This window comes from Nycticebus coucang, chromosome 4 (genome assembly GCF_027406575.1).
Source record: "Nycticebus coucang isolate mNycCou1 chromosome 4, mNycCou1.pri, whole genome shotgun sequence".
NCBI lineage: Eukaryota > Metazoa > Chordata > Mammalia > Primates > Lorisidae > Nycticebus > Nycticebus coucang.
The window spans coordinates 56633489-56651062 of record NC_069783.1 but is presented as its reverse complement, the minus strand read 5'-3'; the positions used below and the strand labels follow the sequence as shown (position 1 = coordinate 56651062).

At 33.1% G+C, this 17574-nt stretch overlaps 2 protein-coding genes across 4 annotated transcripts in view; one reads left to right on the top strand and one right to left on the bottom strand.

Annotated features, from left to right (window-relative positions):
* FANCL (FA complementation group L) overlaps window positions 1-17574 on the top strand; it is a 78641-nt gene that overhangs the window by 58451 nt on the left and 2616 nt on the right. Inside the window, exons 8-11 of the mRNA XM_053587547.1 lie at window positions 13976-14126; window positions 16967-17050; window positions 17292-17337; window positions 17423-17504. Coding sequence (XP_053443522.1) covers window positions 13976-14126; window positions 16967-17050; window positions 17292-17337; window positions 17423-17504 — 363 coding nt within the window. The remainder of the gene's footprint in view (window positions 1-13975; window positions 14127-16966; window positions 17051-17291; window positions 17338-17422; window positions 17505-17574) is intronic.
* Window positions 2877-17574, bottom strand: part of VRK2 (VRK serine/threonine kinase 2) — a 126868-nt gene continuing 112170 nt past the window's right edge. For 2 of the 3 annotated variants that reach the window (XM_053587546.1, XM_053587544.1), the window contains one exon: window positions 6322-6666. In XM_053587546.1, coding sequence (XP_053443521.1) covers window positions 6514-6666 — 153 coding nt within the window. In that variant the 3' untranslated portion in view covers window positions 6322-6513. Of the gene's footprint in view, window positions 5546-6321; window positions 6667-17574 lie in introns of those variants that run through there. The other variant, XR_008379450.1, reaches the window with a different exon arrangement.

The window sequence follows — 17574 nt, the reverse complement described above, 5'->3', positions numbered from 1 at the left end:
CCTTTTAGATTTTTCTAACAAGTCTTATATGTAGATATTGTTGACTAACGAGGCCATAGATTGCCCTGTCACATTTTAAGTACACTGATATTATGATTATGTAAAAGTGAAATTTGTTTGTTCCAAGTCACTGACTAAGCAAAAATGATTGTTAAAATTGCAGTTCTACCTGTAAATGTGCCAGTAAGTCTGTACGTACTGCCACAGGCTATTACAGTTTTCAGATTTGGTGTGGGGCATTAAGCAGTGGTGTTTATATTTTTTATCATGGAAATCTAATATTCTTGGGATAATGCCATGAGTACAAGAAGAGCAAAACTAATGATAAAGCCTCTGGCTGATAATCTGATGAGGAATGAAGAATTTATAATTAAAGCAAACAGCCCTCTTACATAGCAGGGATCGTGATCCATTAGTTAGAGCAGCAGACTAGCAGTTGGGTATTCTAAGTTCTGTTCACAGTTCAGCCATTGACTTAATTGTATAATTTCAAACAAGTCACATGACTATCTCAGTTCATATGTACAGTACATTCTCTTTTTCACAGATAAGGGAAGGAAAATAAATCTGGCTGTAGAAGTTCTTTTGACCAACCGAATTTTCCATTTTTCTCTTTATTGTAGAACTTAGAGTGCTGATTTTGTTCACTTTAAATTGGTTAATTACATATGCTTCTGCCTTCTTGGCAGTGTCGTTATGGCCACAGTGGTATAAAGAAATCAAAGTGATCAAAACAGAATTTACTACTGAGATTCTGTGATAGAGAAGGAAAAGTGTCTGTGAAGAGGTCATGTGACTTATGAATGGAGTCCCTATTAGTCATCTCTTTTTTCTTTTCTAATAACTTCCTTAAAAGTAGTCTGCATTGATTCTAAAAAGAAAAGGAAAATACAAGCACGCAAACTTAAAAATATATAAAATCACCTTTAATGCCTTTGTTTAGAAGAGAGATCTCGCTAGATAATTGTTTGAAAGGATGCTTATTGCTTTACAGATTTTGGTTTTAAAAACATCATTGATAATATTATGCATCATTCTAGAAGAATTTGTAGAATCACTTAGGTTTTAGTTAAAATTTCGTTTATATTTTCCATTAAATTATGAATTTCTGTATTCACTATCTAGAAACATGTTATCTCTATATTTATTATACTTAGGTCTTTTGATAAAGTAACAATGGTTTCTTAATCTGTATGTTTTCATTTTTTGTTGAATTTACTCCTAAGTATTAAAAATTTTTTTTTGCTGTTTTAAATTAGTCTTTTTCTTTGTGTTTTCTAGTTGATCATCTAAATATGGGCAAGCTGTTTTTAAAAATTTTTTTATTTTGATCAAAGTTATACATGAACTTTTCTTTTTGTGCTTTTTGCCCAGGACTGGGCTTTAACCTGCCACACTGGGTATATGGGGCCGGCACCCTACTCCTTGAGCCACAGGCGCTGCCCAAGAGTTAGGTTTTCAAAGTGTTTTTTTTTTTTTTTTTTCTTTTTTTCTTATTACACAAAGCAGCATTTTCTAGCCTCCTTCTCACCTCTTTCTCCTTCTCTATGGCTAAACACTTTTAACTATTAGCTTATTCTTTTGGTATTTAATTTATGACATTACATGTTCTTAGAATTTATAATACCTTTTATTTTAGGTATTGTCTGTTTTCTTTCACTGTAGATAATAAGGAATTGGCTGTTTTCTTCCACTCCATACACGTGCATACTTCCTATCTTTCTGTTCTTCCCAAATAATTATAATTTTAATAACAGTTTAGTGTTTACATTATTTGATGTTAACCACATCACTTATATGTATACTCTGTTGATATAAGTGATGTGGTTAACTGTGATTATTTTTCCTTTGTTACCCTGGTTTTAATTATTCCTAGAGTTAATAATTTTTTTTGAGACAGAGTCTCACTTTGTTGCCCTCAGTAGAGTGCTGTGGCGTCACAGCTCACAGCAACCTCCAGCTCTTGGGCTTAGGCGATACTTTTGCCTCAGCCTCCTGAGTAGCTGGGATTACAGGTGTCCGCCACAACACCCGGCTATTTGTTGTTGTTGTTGTTGAAGTTTGGCCAGGGTCGGGTTTGAACCTGCTACCCTTGGTATATGGGGCCAGTGCCCTACTCACTGAGCCACAGGTGCCGCTTAGAGTTAACATTTATTTTATTTTTTTGTTTTCTGAGTTGTTAGAACTCATTCAACTTCTGTATGTTTGTGGTATTCCTAAGTAAATATGTTTTGTAGGCAATTGGATATATGACTTTGAATCTCAGTCATGTACTTTCCAGATTAAGGAAGAACGTATTGTGTAATTATTATTTCAGTTGACTCTTAAGATGATCAGAATTGGTTTGAGCTTTTTAGATGACTTGAGATTTGTGCATTGTGAGCATGTGAGATACTTTTTTGGACTGATAAAACTCGTCTCTGAATTTAAAGACCCATAAAGACTAGTTGTATGGAATATGTTGTTTAGCAGACGATGTCAGCATCATGTTAAGGTGCATTAAGTGTCTTATCTGCTGATCTTAATAAATATGCTTTTATTATAGATAGTCATGGTAGGCTTCATAGTTTGTTCTGCTGGCCCACTCATTGGTAGCAAAGTACATAGAGTCTAGAAGTATGGGTCAGATCTTCAGCTCTTCATTCTGTCCTTACCAGTTCATGACTTTCAGTTCATGACTTTGTGTAAATCATTTAAGTTCATAAGAAGAGGGAAGGAATATTTGTGTCATAGATTGTGAAAGTAAATTGAAATACTGTATATGAAAATAGTTTTGAATTGTAAAGTTCTATACAGATGTGCCAAGTGATATACGGAATTTATGGTAAGCTCTTAAAATAGAGCTGATATGGGGAAAGAAATGATACTTCCCATATACATTTACATTATATTGTATACTTTTATTTTTATATATGTATATATATTAACAGCAAACAGTTGGTATCAATATATATTGAATTACATATATTTTAAAGACAACATTTTTATTTATATGCAATAATCAAAGGAAAAATAACTGTCACCTCATCAGCTTATGTAGATGTGGCAGATGACTATATATACTTTGCATCATAAATAACATAGCAAAGAGGTGGTGAGAGAAATATTGTTTGGTTTTACAGTGTTATTGGTAATATATTATTAACATTTGGATGGGCTAATATTTAATGTTACAGTTTGGAGTAACTGAGTAAAACATTCTTATATAGCAGGTGTCCCAAATTAAAAAAATAAAAAATAAAAATACTAGTTTCCTCATGGCTATAAAGAGACTTTGTTTTATAGTTTTAGCAAGTCTCATTTAGACAAATTTATTTCAACACAAGTACAATTTATTAACACTCCTTAAGTCCTATTTTGTTCTTGCCAGGGACTCTAGTAAATTGATACAGTGTGTCTGTTTATACTTAAATTTTTTTTTAATCCAAGGCTAACTTGGAATATAAGGGTATTTGTGTGCATGTATATATGGGCATGTGTGTTTTGAACCATTCTTTTGGAAAAAGATGCCTATTTTGAGAATGAAAATCCAGTAGCTTAAAAACAATAGTGATAATGTTAGTCTTAATTCATATATGACCGAGTAGAATCACTGAGAGACGCTACCATTTTCATCTAGGAAATGCCTCCATCTTTTTGTGCTGAAACAAAAGTTGAATGTTAGAAACCAAACCAGGTGGCAGGTAGATGTAGGGAAGCAAACCAGAATACTGGAGTTGGTAAAGAGTAGGCACTGGGGCAGGATTTTTTTATTTATTAGTGATATCACTGTTAGCAGTTAGTTACCTGACTCTGAACACTGGCAGCCACAGCATACTGGCATTCTTTCAAGTAGTCTTGACTTTATCTGAGATAAAGATTATTGTCACCATTTATTTTCTTATTTTGTTGTTTTTAGTGTGAATGATGAAAAATTAGATAATAGCTGACTTTTTCAATCAGGGTGGTAGTGCCCCTTTTTTGCTATAACCTAATTGGAACAGAAAGCTAGACTGATTTGTTTTTTTCCTAACTGGGGTGGTTTTGATTTTTAATAAGCTACAAGATAGAGTAGCTAAGCATAAGATTGAAAGTGCCTACTTATTTTTAACATGTACTAGACAAACTTTTCTTTCTTTTTCTCTTTTTTAATAAAATTACTATAGTCATTCTCTGACTATGGTTCATTTGGCCCTGGGGCAGATAACCCTTTTCACATGAATTAAAAATAAGTAGCAAATATTTAAATCATCAGTGGTCAGTTATAGTCAAAAAGAAACTTAAGTATAGAAGTTCTTCATGGATTGCTCGACAGTTAATCTGTTAAACAGATTCATTTGTAGACACACCTATGGCAAGAGTTGAGAACATCAGTGAAGCATGTAAGAAGTATCAAATGAACTGAATATTTAGAAGATTTATCACTTCTTTAATGATAGCTGATTAGAAAGAGGTCAATTAATATTAAAATTAAATTTCTTAAAAATTGTTACCTCTTAATACAGCATTTCCTTATTCTATTGAAGCCTTTTGAATCCCCCAAAGATAACGATAAGAATGATTATTCAAGGATTTATCTGCAAGTATTTTAGGGAAGAATGAAAAAATCAGAATGGAAAGCAACTGTTGCATGTACCAGAAAATTATGCTATTAATTTAAGTGTCATCAGAGCACAAAAGATTATTCTGGGACTATGTGAAAATTATTAAAATACTGGAAATAATAGTACTTAAGATGAAGATATTATACTCTAAGATCTGGTTAAGTGACTGACATTATTACTTCACTTCAGGTATTATAAAAGTAACAAAATGCTTTTAAAGATAATAAGCATTACATTTTGAGATTGGCAGTGTTCACACTTCTCTGCTTAAGTGCTTTCCTAGTTTAACATAATTTAATAACAGTTTATTAATAGCTCACATCTTTGTCCCCATATATCTTTCCTCCTTTTTTCTCTAATATATACATATTTTATATATCTATATATACACATGAGGGTAATAAAATTTCATTCTCCAAATGTTGGGTGTATAAATTGTTCTTTGTCTCCATGTGGAGGGTTTCTAAATTCTTCTTTGGCCTTGTTGTAAGGAGTTGTTACATTGTGTTCATAATTTAAAAAACTATTGCAAATGAACAACTGCTATGTAGATCTACCTACTGTCCAGAAATCAGAGTGCTTTTTAAAAACAGCTTTATTGAGGTGTAATTGACATGAAATAAACTGAACGTATCTAAAGTATACAATTTGGTGAGTTTTGGCAAATATTTATACTCATGAAATCATCTCCACATTCATGATAATAAACATTTCTGTCACCTCCTTCCTGCTGTGGTCCCTCCCACCTGTTCCTCCCCCAACTCCCAGGCAATTACTATCTGCTCCTTGTGCTGTAGATGTGTTTGCATTTTCTAGAATCATACATAATTCTGTATACTATTTGAGGCGAGGCTTCTTTCCTCAGCATAATTATTTTGAAGTTCATCCGTACCACAGCATGTAATATATTCATTCTTTTTATTGTTTAGTATTTGTGGATGTCTCATATGTTATCCATTCACCTGTCAATGGACAAATGGTTTGTTTTCAGGATTTGGTTATTATAATTCTTTTCAAATTGATCTATAGATGCAATACAATTAAAATCCTAACTTTTAAAAAAGAAATTAACAGAATTATGCTAAAATTTGTATAGAAATTCAAAAGAAACATAATTTTTGAAGTAACATGGATGAAGTGCAGAGTTGGGGACTGGCACTATCTGATTATAAGACCTGTAAGTATATTGGGATAATAAGGTGTTGAAATAAAGTTGGAATAATAGATCACTGGAATAGAGAATTCAGGAATAGACTCATACACAGACAACTTGTTGTAAACAACAGTGAAAAGACAATTCAGTGGAGGAAGGATATACTTTTCAATGATGATGCTCAAACAATTGGATATCTGTATGAAAAAGCAATGAACCTTGGATCTATATCAAAAATTAACTTAAGATGGATCTGAAGCAATGTGAAATCTAAAACTGTAAAACTTCTAGAAGAAATACAGGAAAAAGTGTGACCCTAGGTTAGGCAGAGATTTCTTACTGTAATTCTAAATTCAAGGTCTGAAAAATAAATTCATACATTGGACTTAATCAAAATTAAAAATTTCTGCTCCTGAAAGGTGCTATTAAGAGACTGAAAAGACAAAGTTACAGACTATAGAGAAAATAATTGCAAATCTTATGCATGATGATGTACTTGTATTCAGATGTATAAAGAATTCTCAAGGCTCAATAATAAGAAACCCCCCAATGGGCAGTATTTTTTATACACACAATTCTGCATACTTCAAGTATAATCCTTTTATTATCATTAAACCTATCTACACATTGATTGCATGTGGAAAAAGTTTTCAAAATGTATTTACTCAGTGCTTAGAAGATTGAACTTATGTCACTGCGTGATTCCTTTGGCTAGGAATCAGATCCTTGTTTCCTGCTTCACTTCCTTTGTAGCACTTCTTACTCAGCAACATTGCTTCAGTCACCCTCAGGGTGGTGTGTCTTGCCAGAAGACCTCACCTCTGCTTTACTATTGCATCTCTTCTTTTGCTGCAGGTGTTTTGTTTTGTTTTGTTTTTTAAAGACCAATGGTGCTTTTCGAATTCTATAGGCATATATACCTGTACAAAACTGGAAATGTGAGACAATTAATCCCCTTTAGGGCAGCTCAACCAGGAGACAATAGAAGCAAGAGAATACTTGCTCATGGACAGGAGTTCTTTATTTCTAAAACTTTCTTTTTTTTACAGATAAGATCTCACTCTGTATCCCAAGATACAGTGGTGATACACACTGGTGTCATCCTAGTGCGGTGCAGCCTCGAACCACACCACAGTGGTGATACACGCTGGTGTCATCCTAGTGCGGTGCAGCCTCGAACCACACCGCAGTGGTGATACACGCTGGTGTCATCCTAGTGCAGTGCAGCCTCGAACCACACCGCAGTGGTGATACATGCTGGTGTCATCCTAGTGCGGTGCAGCCTCGAACCACACCGCAGTGGTGATACACGCTGGTGTCATCCTAGTGCCGTGCAGCCTCGAACCACACCGCAGTGGTGATACACGCTGGTGTCATCCTAGTGCCGTGCAGCCTCGAACCACACCGCAGTGGTGATACACGCTGGTGTCATCCTAGTGCCGTGCAGCCTCAAACCACACCGCAGTGGTGATACACCACTGGTGCGATCACAGTACAGTGCAGCCTTGAACTTATGGCCACCATGTCCAGCAGTTTCTTAGATAGGAATTACAAGGAGCATTCTATATAGTCTGTAGCTTTTCCCAGAGCTATCCTTGACTACAATCACCAGCTTTAAAGCACACCCTTATTTTAGTTTTCCTGTTTCACTTTTTCTAGTTTTCACTCCCATAAGTTCTTGTTTAATAAATTATCTCCATACAAGCCCTGTCTCAGGCTTTGCCTTCTGGGGTAGTCTCAAGCTCAGACGAATTGTCATTGTCATATATTACAAATGAAGATGTACAGAGCAAGGGTCCAAATATACCAATCATATGTATGGTCCAGAAATTTATATTCTTAAAAACTCAGATGTTTTCTTTTTCGTTGGTTGTCCTGTTTTTCAAGATTGAATAAAACCTATGCAATTACATATGACCTCCTAAGAAGTATAGTTTGGGAGGCCTTTAAAATCAGTTTATAAATCAAGGGCCGCATTAGGCTTCTCTCAAATGATTTCCTTACCCCTACAAAATTGTAATTTTTTTCACAGTTGCTATGGGCTTTCTTAGGCTTGTCCCCATCATTTGAAACATTTTGTATGACTTCTTTAGAACAAGGGCTGCAGGCACTAACGTCTTGGCCGCACTGACACTGAATTTGTTAGTAGGACGTTTCAAGAAAAGTATTTCTAAACATTGTAGTGAGAGCTAGGAATATGTGTTTACAAGAGTTTAGACCTAAGTATACAAATAATTCAGCAGTGGAAAATGATCAGGCTATGGATTTCATTCACTAAAGGTGCATTCTCTAGTCTTAGAGCTAACAAGAAAATCATTTACTTCCCTAGTCATTGACTTATGCTTCATAGGCAATAATTAGAAAATCTGATACCTTTAAAAAAGGTTTTAGAATGATTTCCAGTTCTGATGGTTTATTTCATGTATTAAACATGAACAAGAACAACCAATGCTATCTTTGCCTATGTGAACATTTGGGTATTTGACTCATACATAACCTTCCAGTATAAAAATAGGAAAGCACAACCAAATGGACTGATTGCACCTCAGCATTGTAAAACTCTTCAGGAAATAGAATCGTCCTTTTAGTTTCGTATAAGGTCATGATGTGGTGACCTTTGAACAGACTGACTTTCTAATGGTTCATGATCTCCAGGTTTCAATGCCAAAGATACCCTACTGAACAGATGGTTTGCTTAGAACTCTTCTCAGTTATTTGTGCTCAGAAGCTTTTTATGCATTAACACAGAGACCCCCAAATCCATATCTTTTCACAGAGAAGCCCATGTTGCACAACAGTCCAGGTGTTCTGATTTATGTGCAGTGATTTCATTAAGTACCTTAGGTGGGCCAGGTATTGGGTTGATCTCTTAATACCTTTATGCCTGCTCTTTTGAGATCATGTGGAGATGTCTACTTTTTTCTTAAGATTAATACTTTTTTATTCTCCTGACCTTTGCTTTTCACTATAGGAAGATTGGACTCCGTATCACGGAATATCTCTCCTGTTAAACTTTAGTGCTCCCTCTGCGTGTAATATTACAAATGTACTTTTCCTATTTCTTTTACTTGGGTTACACCTCATTTTCCTGCTACAGCTTTATTCCACATTAAAATAGATAAATAGATTTTTAAAAAATTGGTTGTGATTGGTGTGCTTTCAACATGAATGAAACTTTCTGCAAACCTTTTGGGGCGGGTGAAGTAAAATATACTTGGCTATCATTTCTTTGCATCTTATTTCATGTTTTCTAACTATCTCATGATGTTTGCTCCTTGTTTTGGACTTTTTATGGACAAGATGTTGCTTAGCTTTCTATTCTCTCCCTTCTCACACCACACCAAGATTTAGCTGAGAGGCTGCTGCGTAATTACTTGGTTCTGGGAAACTTTTCTTCTCTGTAAGAGAGTTTATTGCTTTTTGGGCACTCAGCCTATGTGTATATGCTTATGGATTTGTTTGGTTTCTCCTGCTAATTTCTTTTATCTTCTCCAATTTTCTGCCTTGTATTTTTCTTTTATTTCACTTCCTTATTAATTGTTGTTCTTGTGTATGCGTTAAAAAGGATGGCATTTTCCTTTGATTAGTAAGTCCACCAGTTGCAATGTTCTGGATATAAGTTTTAGATCATCACCATGACTAAGCTATGTAATTGCTTTGCTATTCCTGCTAGGAATTTGTGGTTCCAAACCTATTGCAAAATCTCAAAGTTTTTGGAAGATTGCAATAGCCCTTCTGTATTTTAGTAAATAATAGTAGTTATATAATGCATTTTTATTTCTTCCTTAAATACACTGGGGGATATAAAATATAATACAATCTACATATTTTGATTATCATATAAAAGTTCTTTGATATAAAAGGGTTTTTTTGATCTAAGAGGAAATGATTGTTGTATATTAAATCATATAAATACATATTTTATTTAAGGGATATACATTTTTATTTGACAAAATTGTTTATAAACAAGAATTAGAAATAAATGGGAGTACATTATAAAAGTTGTCATCTTGAAAGGGACTCTAGAGGTACTTTTAAGTTGAAAGTATCACCTGCTATATGGATTTTCAAACAGTTATATTTAGAATTCTTGACTTTTAGAGCTGGAAGTCTCCTTAGAAGTTATCTACTGCACACCCACATTTATAGGGTCAATGTTAACGCTTAGAGGGACAGGTATGTCTTACTTAAGATTAAATACCTTGTTAGCATTAATTTTGGTGCTGTGACTTCCTTGCAAACTGGGTGTTTTTATTATCGTATCAGAGAATTCAACATATTCCTGGCAAATGTTTAAAATACTAGTTTCATTGAATTTAATAACAGGGTGGACATAAAGTTAATATTTATTGCACATGAACTTTATGTCCACCCTGTATTTTTCATTATACTGTGAACATCATGAAATGAACGGATGAATAACAGACCAGTTATTTCTCTCTCTACATATGATTGTTGTGATTATAAAAATATGCTATTATAGGAAATACAGAAAAGTACAATGAAGATAATAAAACTGTCATAAAAAGAGGTATTTGTTGTTTTTTGAAAGTAACTAGTTACCAGTGAAAGATTGGAATAAAGTCATTGAAGCAGAGTCAGAACCAATCAGTCTTGATTATTCTGGAATGGATTAAGACCATGGATCAAGGTCTTTTAGAAAACTACAGAATAGTCACCTCTTCATTGAGGTTTTATAATCATTCAGTAACTAATAAGGGGAGTGTAGACAAGCCATGCAATAAAGCTATTTCAATTAACGAAAAAGTATTCATTTTTTTACACTACCCTTTAAATTTAAGGCATTGCTTTTATTAATTTTCTTTCACCCTGAAACTCTACAACTAGAGAAATAATGTCTAAACTTTTGAGGTTGAAAATTTTTAATTGATCATATGTATTTTTTCTTTAGAGAATTGTCTTTATCCCTCATTTTTAATTCATTTTATTTTTATTACTGATTTTTCTTTTTTTTTTTTTTGTAGAGACAGAGTCTCACTTTTATGGCCCTCGGTAGAGTGCCGTGGCCTCACACAGCTCACAGCAACCTCCAACTCCTGGGCTTAAGCGATTCTCTTGCCTCAGCCTCCCGAGTAGCTGGGACTACAGGCGCCCGCCACAACGCCCGGCTATTTTTTGGTTGCAGTTTGGCCAGGGCTGGGTTTGAACCCACCACCCTCGGTATATGAGGCCGGCACCTTACCAACTGAGCCACAGGCGCCACCCTATTACTGATTTTTCAATAACCTTCTATGTATTAAGGGTATCCTTGCTTTGTTTAATGTAGTACAGGTGTTTTCCCATGTATCTTTTCATTAATTTGTGGACTTCTCCACAGATCAAGGACTATGTCTTACAATAATGGCTTCCAATTTTAAACATTATATGCTAAGAAATTAGCGTTTTATATACATTATCTCAAATATTGTGAAGATTAACACTATTTTCATATTACAGAAGCTAAATAAGATGATCTTGCTGAGAAAGATGCAGCTAACTTTAAGTGGTGGAGCCAGGAAGGGGACTTGAGATTTGACTGTATGTTCTGTGATCTTTATCAGCATTCTGGTTTGCACCTTCTATATTCTGTTATATTGCCAGTATCTAGTATAGAGTGTACTAGTTAGTTAGACACATTGGATTGAATTACATCAGGATGCAATTCGTTTATATAGTATTTGTGTGTTTAATTTTGTATAACTTGGTGTGTTGTAAATAAGGACTTGCATTCTCCAATGCTTGACCTGGGCAGTTAGTTGTTAAATGTGGTTACAAATTATTTTAAGTTGAAAGTAAAACAACTTCTTCCATAGATCTAATTTTATAAAATGGGTTTCATTTTTTATTAAATTCATTTATATTCCTCAGAAATCTGAAAATTTATTATTAAAAATATTTTAAACATTAACAACAGGAAAAATATGGTTATGATGAAAATGTTCTTAATGCATTGAGCATTCTGGTAAAAGTCTTTTTCTGGACATACTTTCACTTTACTTGGAGTGGAATTGTTAGGTCATGAGGTAGGAATATATTTAGTTCTTAAAGAAGTTGCCAAATATTTTAAAAGCAGTTGTGCCATTTTACATTCCACCAACAGTACTTGAGAGTTCAGGTTGCTTACCTCCTCATCAATGTTTGTTTTTAGTGTTCTCTCTTAATATTTGTGCTCTCACTTTTTTTTCTGGAAATTTTCTTTGATGTCTTTTTTATTTTTCACATTGCAAATTGGCCTCAAAAACCCACAAGAAAAAAAAAAGGCAAAAACTTGAAACAGTAGCACAGGTGGCACAGTAGTTTTGGTGAGGTGTGAGATTACTTACATTATAAAATAAGAAGTTGACTATTTTTTTTAAAATGTATTTTAAAAAACTCATCTCCCTGCAAAATACTTACTCAACTTCAATTTTAATTTTTGTCATTCTTTGGCATTTTAAATGGTGATATATATAGCATATCTAATTGCATTGTTAATATTTAGAAATATGCTAAAATAAATTCAAAATAAGGGTTTGTGAGTGATTTAATGGACAAAATAAGCAGTTGGAGAAAAAACTATTTATTACATAGCTTACTGATGTGGTAGTATAATGTCTACCTTCCAATTCTATTAAAATTGATAGAAGAACCCACTTTTTTGGGGGAGGCTTCATCTGGAATATAAAAATGCCATTTAATGTATCAGTCTCATGGCTAGCTAGTAAAATCAGATAATGCCTTAATTTATGGTTTAAAATTCACTTTTTCTGTGATTACCAAGTAACTTCTATTACTAGTTCCAGGGTCCTTTGTTTTTTGTTGTTTTCTCATATTTTTAAGTCTTTCATTTTCTGCTTAAAATACAGTTAGAAATTATTTACATTTGTGCATAAGAAAGATGGACAATGCAATTGGAGATAATATAGTTTAAATATTTTAAATTGAAAACATAACTTTTGGGGGGCTTATTTTTCTGGGTATACAATGAAATACGTAATTACAGATTTTAAATACACAAATGTAGAAATTAAAGAAGGCAGGGACACACAATGGGAGACAACATTGTACTGATTGAAGTACTAGCTCCTTGGGAATTTAGTTTTTTGATTTCTGGCTTCTGCCATCTAAACGTAAATAAGTATGTTGTACTAGAAGAGAACATTCTACCTTTAATATCCTAAAAGGTTATTTTTCAGACAGTAGGCTCTAATTCTTCTTCTTATTTTTTTTAAATATGTGTAGAAGGTTAGAACTGTTGAATCCAGCTCAGTGAAACTGAATCACAAATTCATCCATGTATAAACCCAGACAAGTGATGAAATGAAATGGGTTTTCCTAAGCAACATAGGCACAAAGTACATGCTTCAAGAAGTGGCTACTTTCTTTTTTCACCTTAGGGTGTATCATATTTTTGTATTACTGGTTTGCTCAGTTATTACGATGAATACCTTTGTGGTATTTTTAGTGACTGACTTATGTTTTGTTTATTTGAAACAATAAGTAAAACCCTTAATTCTGTTTTAAACTTTTAGTTTTGATTGCTTTTTATATAAAAAGTAGTAAATTGTATCATTTTAATGTATCACATTTTAGGAGAAACTCCTGACTTTGCTTAAAAGTAAAAATATAGATTAATTTTTAAAATCAATGATGGCTTTACTTATTATGTAGTGAAAATATATTTAAGCCAATTCTCATAAAGAATGTCTGAAAATACTGAATTCAGAAATAGACTAAAAGTTAAACATGAAAAAAACATAATTTCTGTTTTCAGTCTTTAAAAATGTGTAAAAACTTTTCATACTCTGACTAGTTAGGTCTGTAAAATTATTTATTAATAATATGTAAAGGCAATTTAATCAAATTACAGATAGCACTGCATTTTACTTGACTGCTAGAGCCAAATGAAATTAGGATTATTTTCATACTAAAAGTATGTATTATGTCTAATAGATATATACAGTAATAAAGGTATACATACTATCTTATTGCTGTTCTGTGCATATAGTATAACATGCATTATTATAATGATTTTTAGAAAACCATTCTTAATTGGTAAGGTATATGATGACAATAAAAAAATTCTGTTAATGTTAAAGGTGAAGGGATGTGAAGCAGGGATAGTTGACTTCGGTTTTTGTAAATCTACTTTCCAGGTGAAATGAAATAGCTTCAAATTACTCAGTTGAGCATATTTTAAGTGAAAGATTATCTGCTCTTGGTATAGTGCCATATAACTTAGCTTTCATTTTTTTCACAGAGCTCCTTAATAAGCATTCATAGTCAGTTTTTGGCAGCATTAGAGTTACTGAAGGCATTCTGGGATATTATGGATGAAATTGATGAGAAGACCTGGGTGCTAGAGCCAGAAACACCTACACGGAGTGCAACAGCACGCAGAATTGCATTAGGTAGGAAAAAGGGGATCATGGGTTTGTTTTTAGGTCTTTGATTTTGTTTTGTATTACTTGTGAAAATGAATCTAAAGATGACAGTTGGACTCTTAAACTTTCTGGTGTGAAGTCAGCTATTAAAACTTCTTGGAATGAGTTGTGATTTCTTTTGGTAGTGTACATTGAAATGTAAGTATTTTCAGTGAAAACGAAAAGTATTGAGGTATTCCATTATAAAAGGCAAGATCCAGTGGATCAGAGATAGTGTTTAATCAACTGTCGATTGGCACAGAAATAGTAGATTGGGTTTTTCAAAACTCACAATACTTAGAGCACAACAAAAATGTGTGTTAGAAATAATAAAGTCACCTGAGAAACTTACCCAAGATTGGTGTGAACAGATGTGGGAGTATTTTTGTAAGATATAGAGGAAGATAAAAGAACTGGTAGTGGACTGTGCCATTAAAGAGTAATCAAAAAGCACCATGTAAGAAGTGAGTGTAGTTTTTTTCCTTTATAAAAAATATAGGAAAATGAGTTAAGATACAATACAACCATAAGTAGCCCTGAAATTTTATCATATTCTCAAGTATAAAATGATTATGTATTTCCATTATAAGCAAGGAAAACATAAAGTGAATTTAAGAATTCAGCCCCTCTCAAGAGTTTAGATATTTTAAACTATATTTGAGCTCACGTTAAATACCACAGTTGGTTTTAAGAAACCCATTTATCTCTTCCCTTTATTTTTCCTAATGTAAATAGGTAAGTTGTTGGAAGACATACCTTCTGAAGGATATTTTGAAATTCTTATGTGAATAAAATCCACATTAGCAATTTTTATACTTTGTATTCAGCTATAATTGATTATCTAGCAGGGGAGAAGTGACATGTTCTTATGAGAAGAAGAAATCATACAGCAATTCTGCAAATAGTGTTGTTACTTTTCCTGGTTTAAAAAAGTCTTAACAGTATTTAATTTGAATAATTAACCAAATCATGGTATTTTTGAGAATAAGCAGGTATTAAGAATGAAAATATTTTCTTCAAATAAATGTAATTATCTTCATTGCCTCACTAAAATTATTCTTACCACGTTATGATTAAATATACTTTTTATTGTATTTCTCATTGTTCAGCATAAGCAGCCTGTGTTTTATTCACTATTTACTTTTTAGCTCTTTTTTTCCCCTTCAGGCAAGGACTTGCTTTCATAGGACCAAGTTTTGAACAAATTAATTGAAAGATTAGTTATTAACAGCTGTTTTTGAGTGAAAGTACTTACAGAAGTCATTAATAGATGGCTTTGCTAAAGATAAGAAGTTTGTGTTCACAGTGAAGAATGCATTAATGAATGTGATAGCTCTTTGTATTTTTATTTTTCGCATTGAATGGATATAGTCATTTTTTAAATTTTGATGCTTTTGATCTTTTTTTAAATTCAAAATGCTTTTTGCCAGATATGTAATAACTGCATTTATATTTTTGCCAGCCTCAGTGCATAGAATTTATCAGTAACAGTGAAATACAAAATAAATAAATCTATTATGACTTTCAAAACACAGGAATACAATTTCTGACATTTGTATAATACTCCAGTATAGTTAATATTTATAAAAGAAACTAAGGATGAGCATGGTTGCTCATGCCTGTTATCCTAGCAATTTGGTAGGCCAAGGTAGGAGGATCACTTGAGGCGAGGAGTTGGAGACTAGCCTGGGCAATACAGCAAGACCCATCTCTAGCAGCAATAAATAAAGTAAAATCAGATCAGTCAGTAATTTAAAAATGGCGGTGCACGTGTGTAGTCCCAGCTATTTGAGCCTAGGTGACAGAGCGAGGCAATAAAGCAAGACCCCATCTCTAGCAGCAATAATAAAGTAAAATCAAATTAGTCAGTAATTTAAAAATGGTGGTGCATGTGTGTAGTCCCAGCTATTTGAGCCTAGGTGACAGAGTGAGGGTGTCTCTTTAAAAAAAAAAAAGACTCTAGTGCTAGATTTTTTTGTTATTAAATGAATATTTTGCAATTTAACATGAATTGAATCCTTTGTTATAGTGGAAAAGTTTCACGTGAAGCAAATGGATTCACATGCTTTTATAAATATTTATAAAATTTCAATCTTAAAATGTTTATTTTTACTTTATTTCTTATCTTTTTACATTTGACCATAGTTCTGTGAAAGGTAAACTTTTTCAAGAAAGTTTTGAATAGCTGTTTAGATGATTACTTTTTTTTTTTTTCCTTGAGGACAGAATCTCACTGTTACCATGGGTAGAGGGCCCTGGCGTCACAGCTAACAGCAACCTCAAACTCCTGGGTGCAAGCAATCCTTTTGCCTCAGCCTACAGAATAGCTTGGGACTACAGGCACTGCCACAATGGTTGGCTAATTTTTCTATTTTTAGTAGAGTGGGGTTTCCTCCTTCAAGCTTGTCTTGAATTGCTAAGCTCAGGTGATCCTGCCTTGGCCTCCCAGAGTACTAGGATTATAGAAGTGAGCCACCACACATGCAGATGATTACTTTTTAAACTTATTTGTGATACTTTTATCACTCCATAGAAAATTTTTATTTAAACTTTAACAGAATTGACTAGAATTTTAATCTATATTTGTGGATTAGCTCTTTTTTTCTTTTGAAACTTAGGATCCCTGAATCTTTACTGATGGTCAAATTTCAAAATTCTTTTGGTTAAGCTGTAATATTTACCTTTATAGAAACAATTTAAAACATATTTGGTTAATCTTTTCCTTGGATGTGTAAGGAAATAGGTAGCCAGCTTGACACTATTATTTTTTATTGGCTTGTTTGATGAACTGTTCTACTTCTAAAAATTTTAATCTTCTTTCATTTTAGGGAATAACGTTTCCGTAAATATAGAGGTAGACCCCAGGCATCCTACTATGCTTCCAGAGTGTTGCTTTCTTGGTGCTGACCATGGTATGAGAACGCAGATTTTGATTTTGTTTTAGCAGAATCAAAATCCTTGCCTACCACTATTAAAACATTATTTGAATATATTAATGGTAATTCTTTTAAATAAAAATATCTCATCATTCTATATACTTTGTGTTTTTAACATATGATTAGGGTTTCTAATGACATAACTAGGTAACAAAAGCTTATGGAGCATCAGACTTTATTAACCACCCCCCCCTTTTTTTTTTTTTAACAACTTAAGTGATAAAACCTCTGGGAATTAAGCTGAGCAGCAACATACATTTGTGGTAGGTACCTTGGCAATATAATTGTTAGTTTTCTATGATTTATTAGCAGACTTAAAAGCAGAATTTTTTTTTTCCTTGCTTTCAGGGATCCAGAAAACAGTCTGTTACAAAATTTGAAAGATCTTTTAGAAATTGATTTTCCAGCTCGCGCTATCCTGGAAAAATCTGTAAGTTTTATCAGTGCTTTGATATTCCAAACAGCATTGCATATTTTTAAATTTAAATGCTTATCTCAGA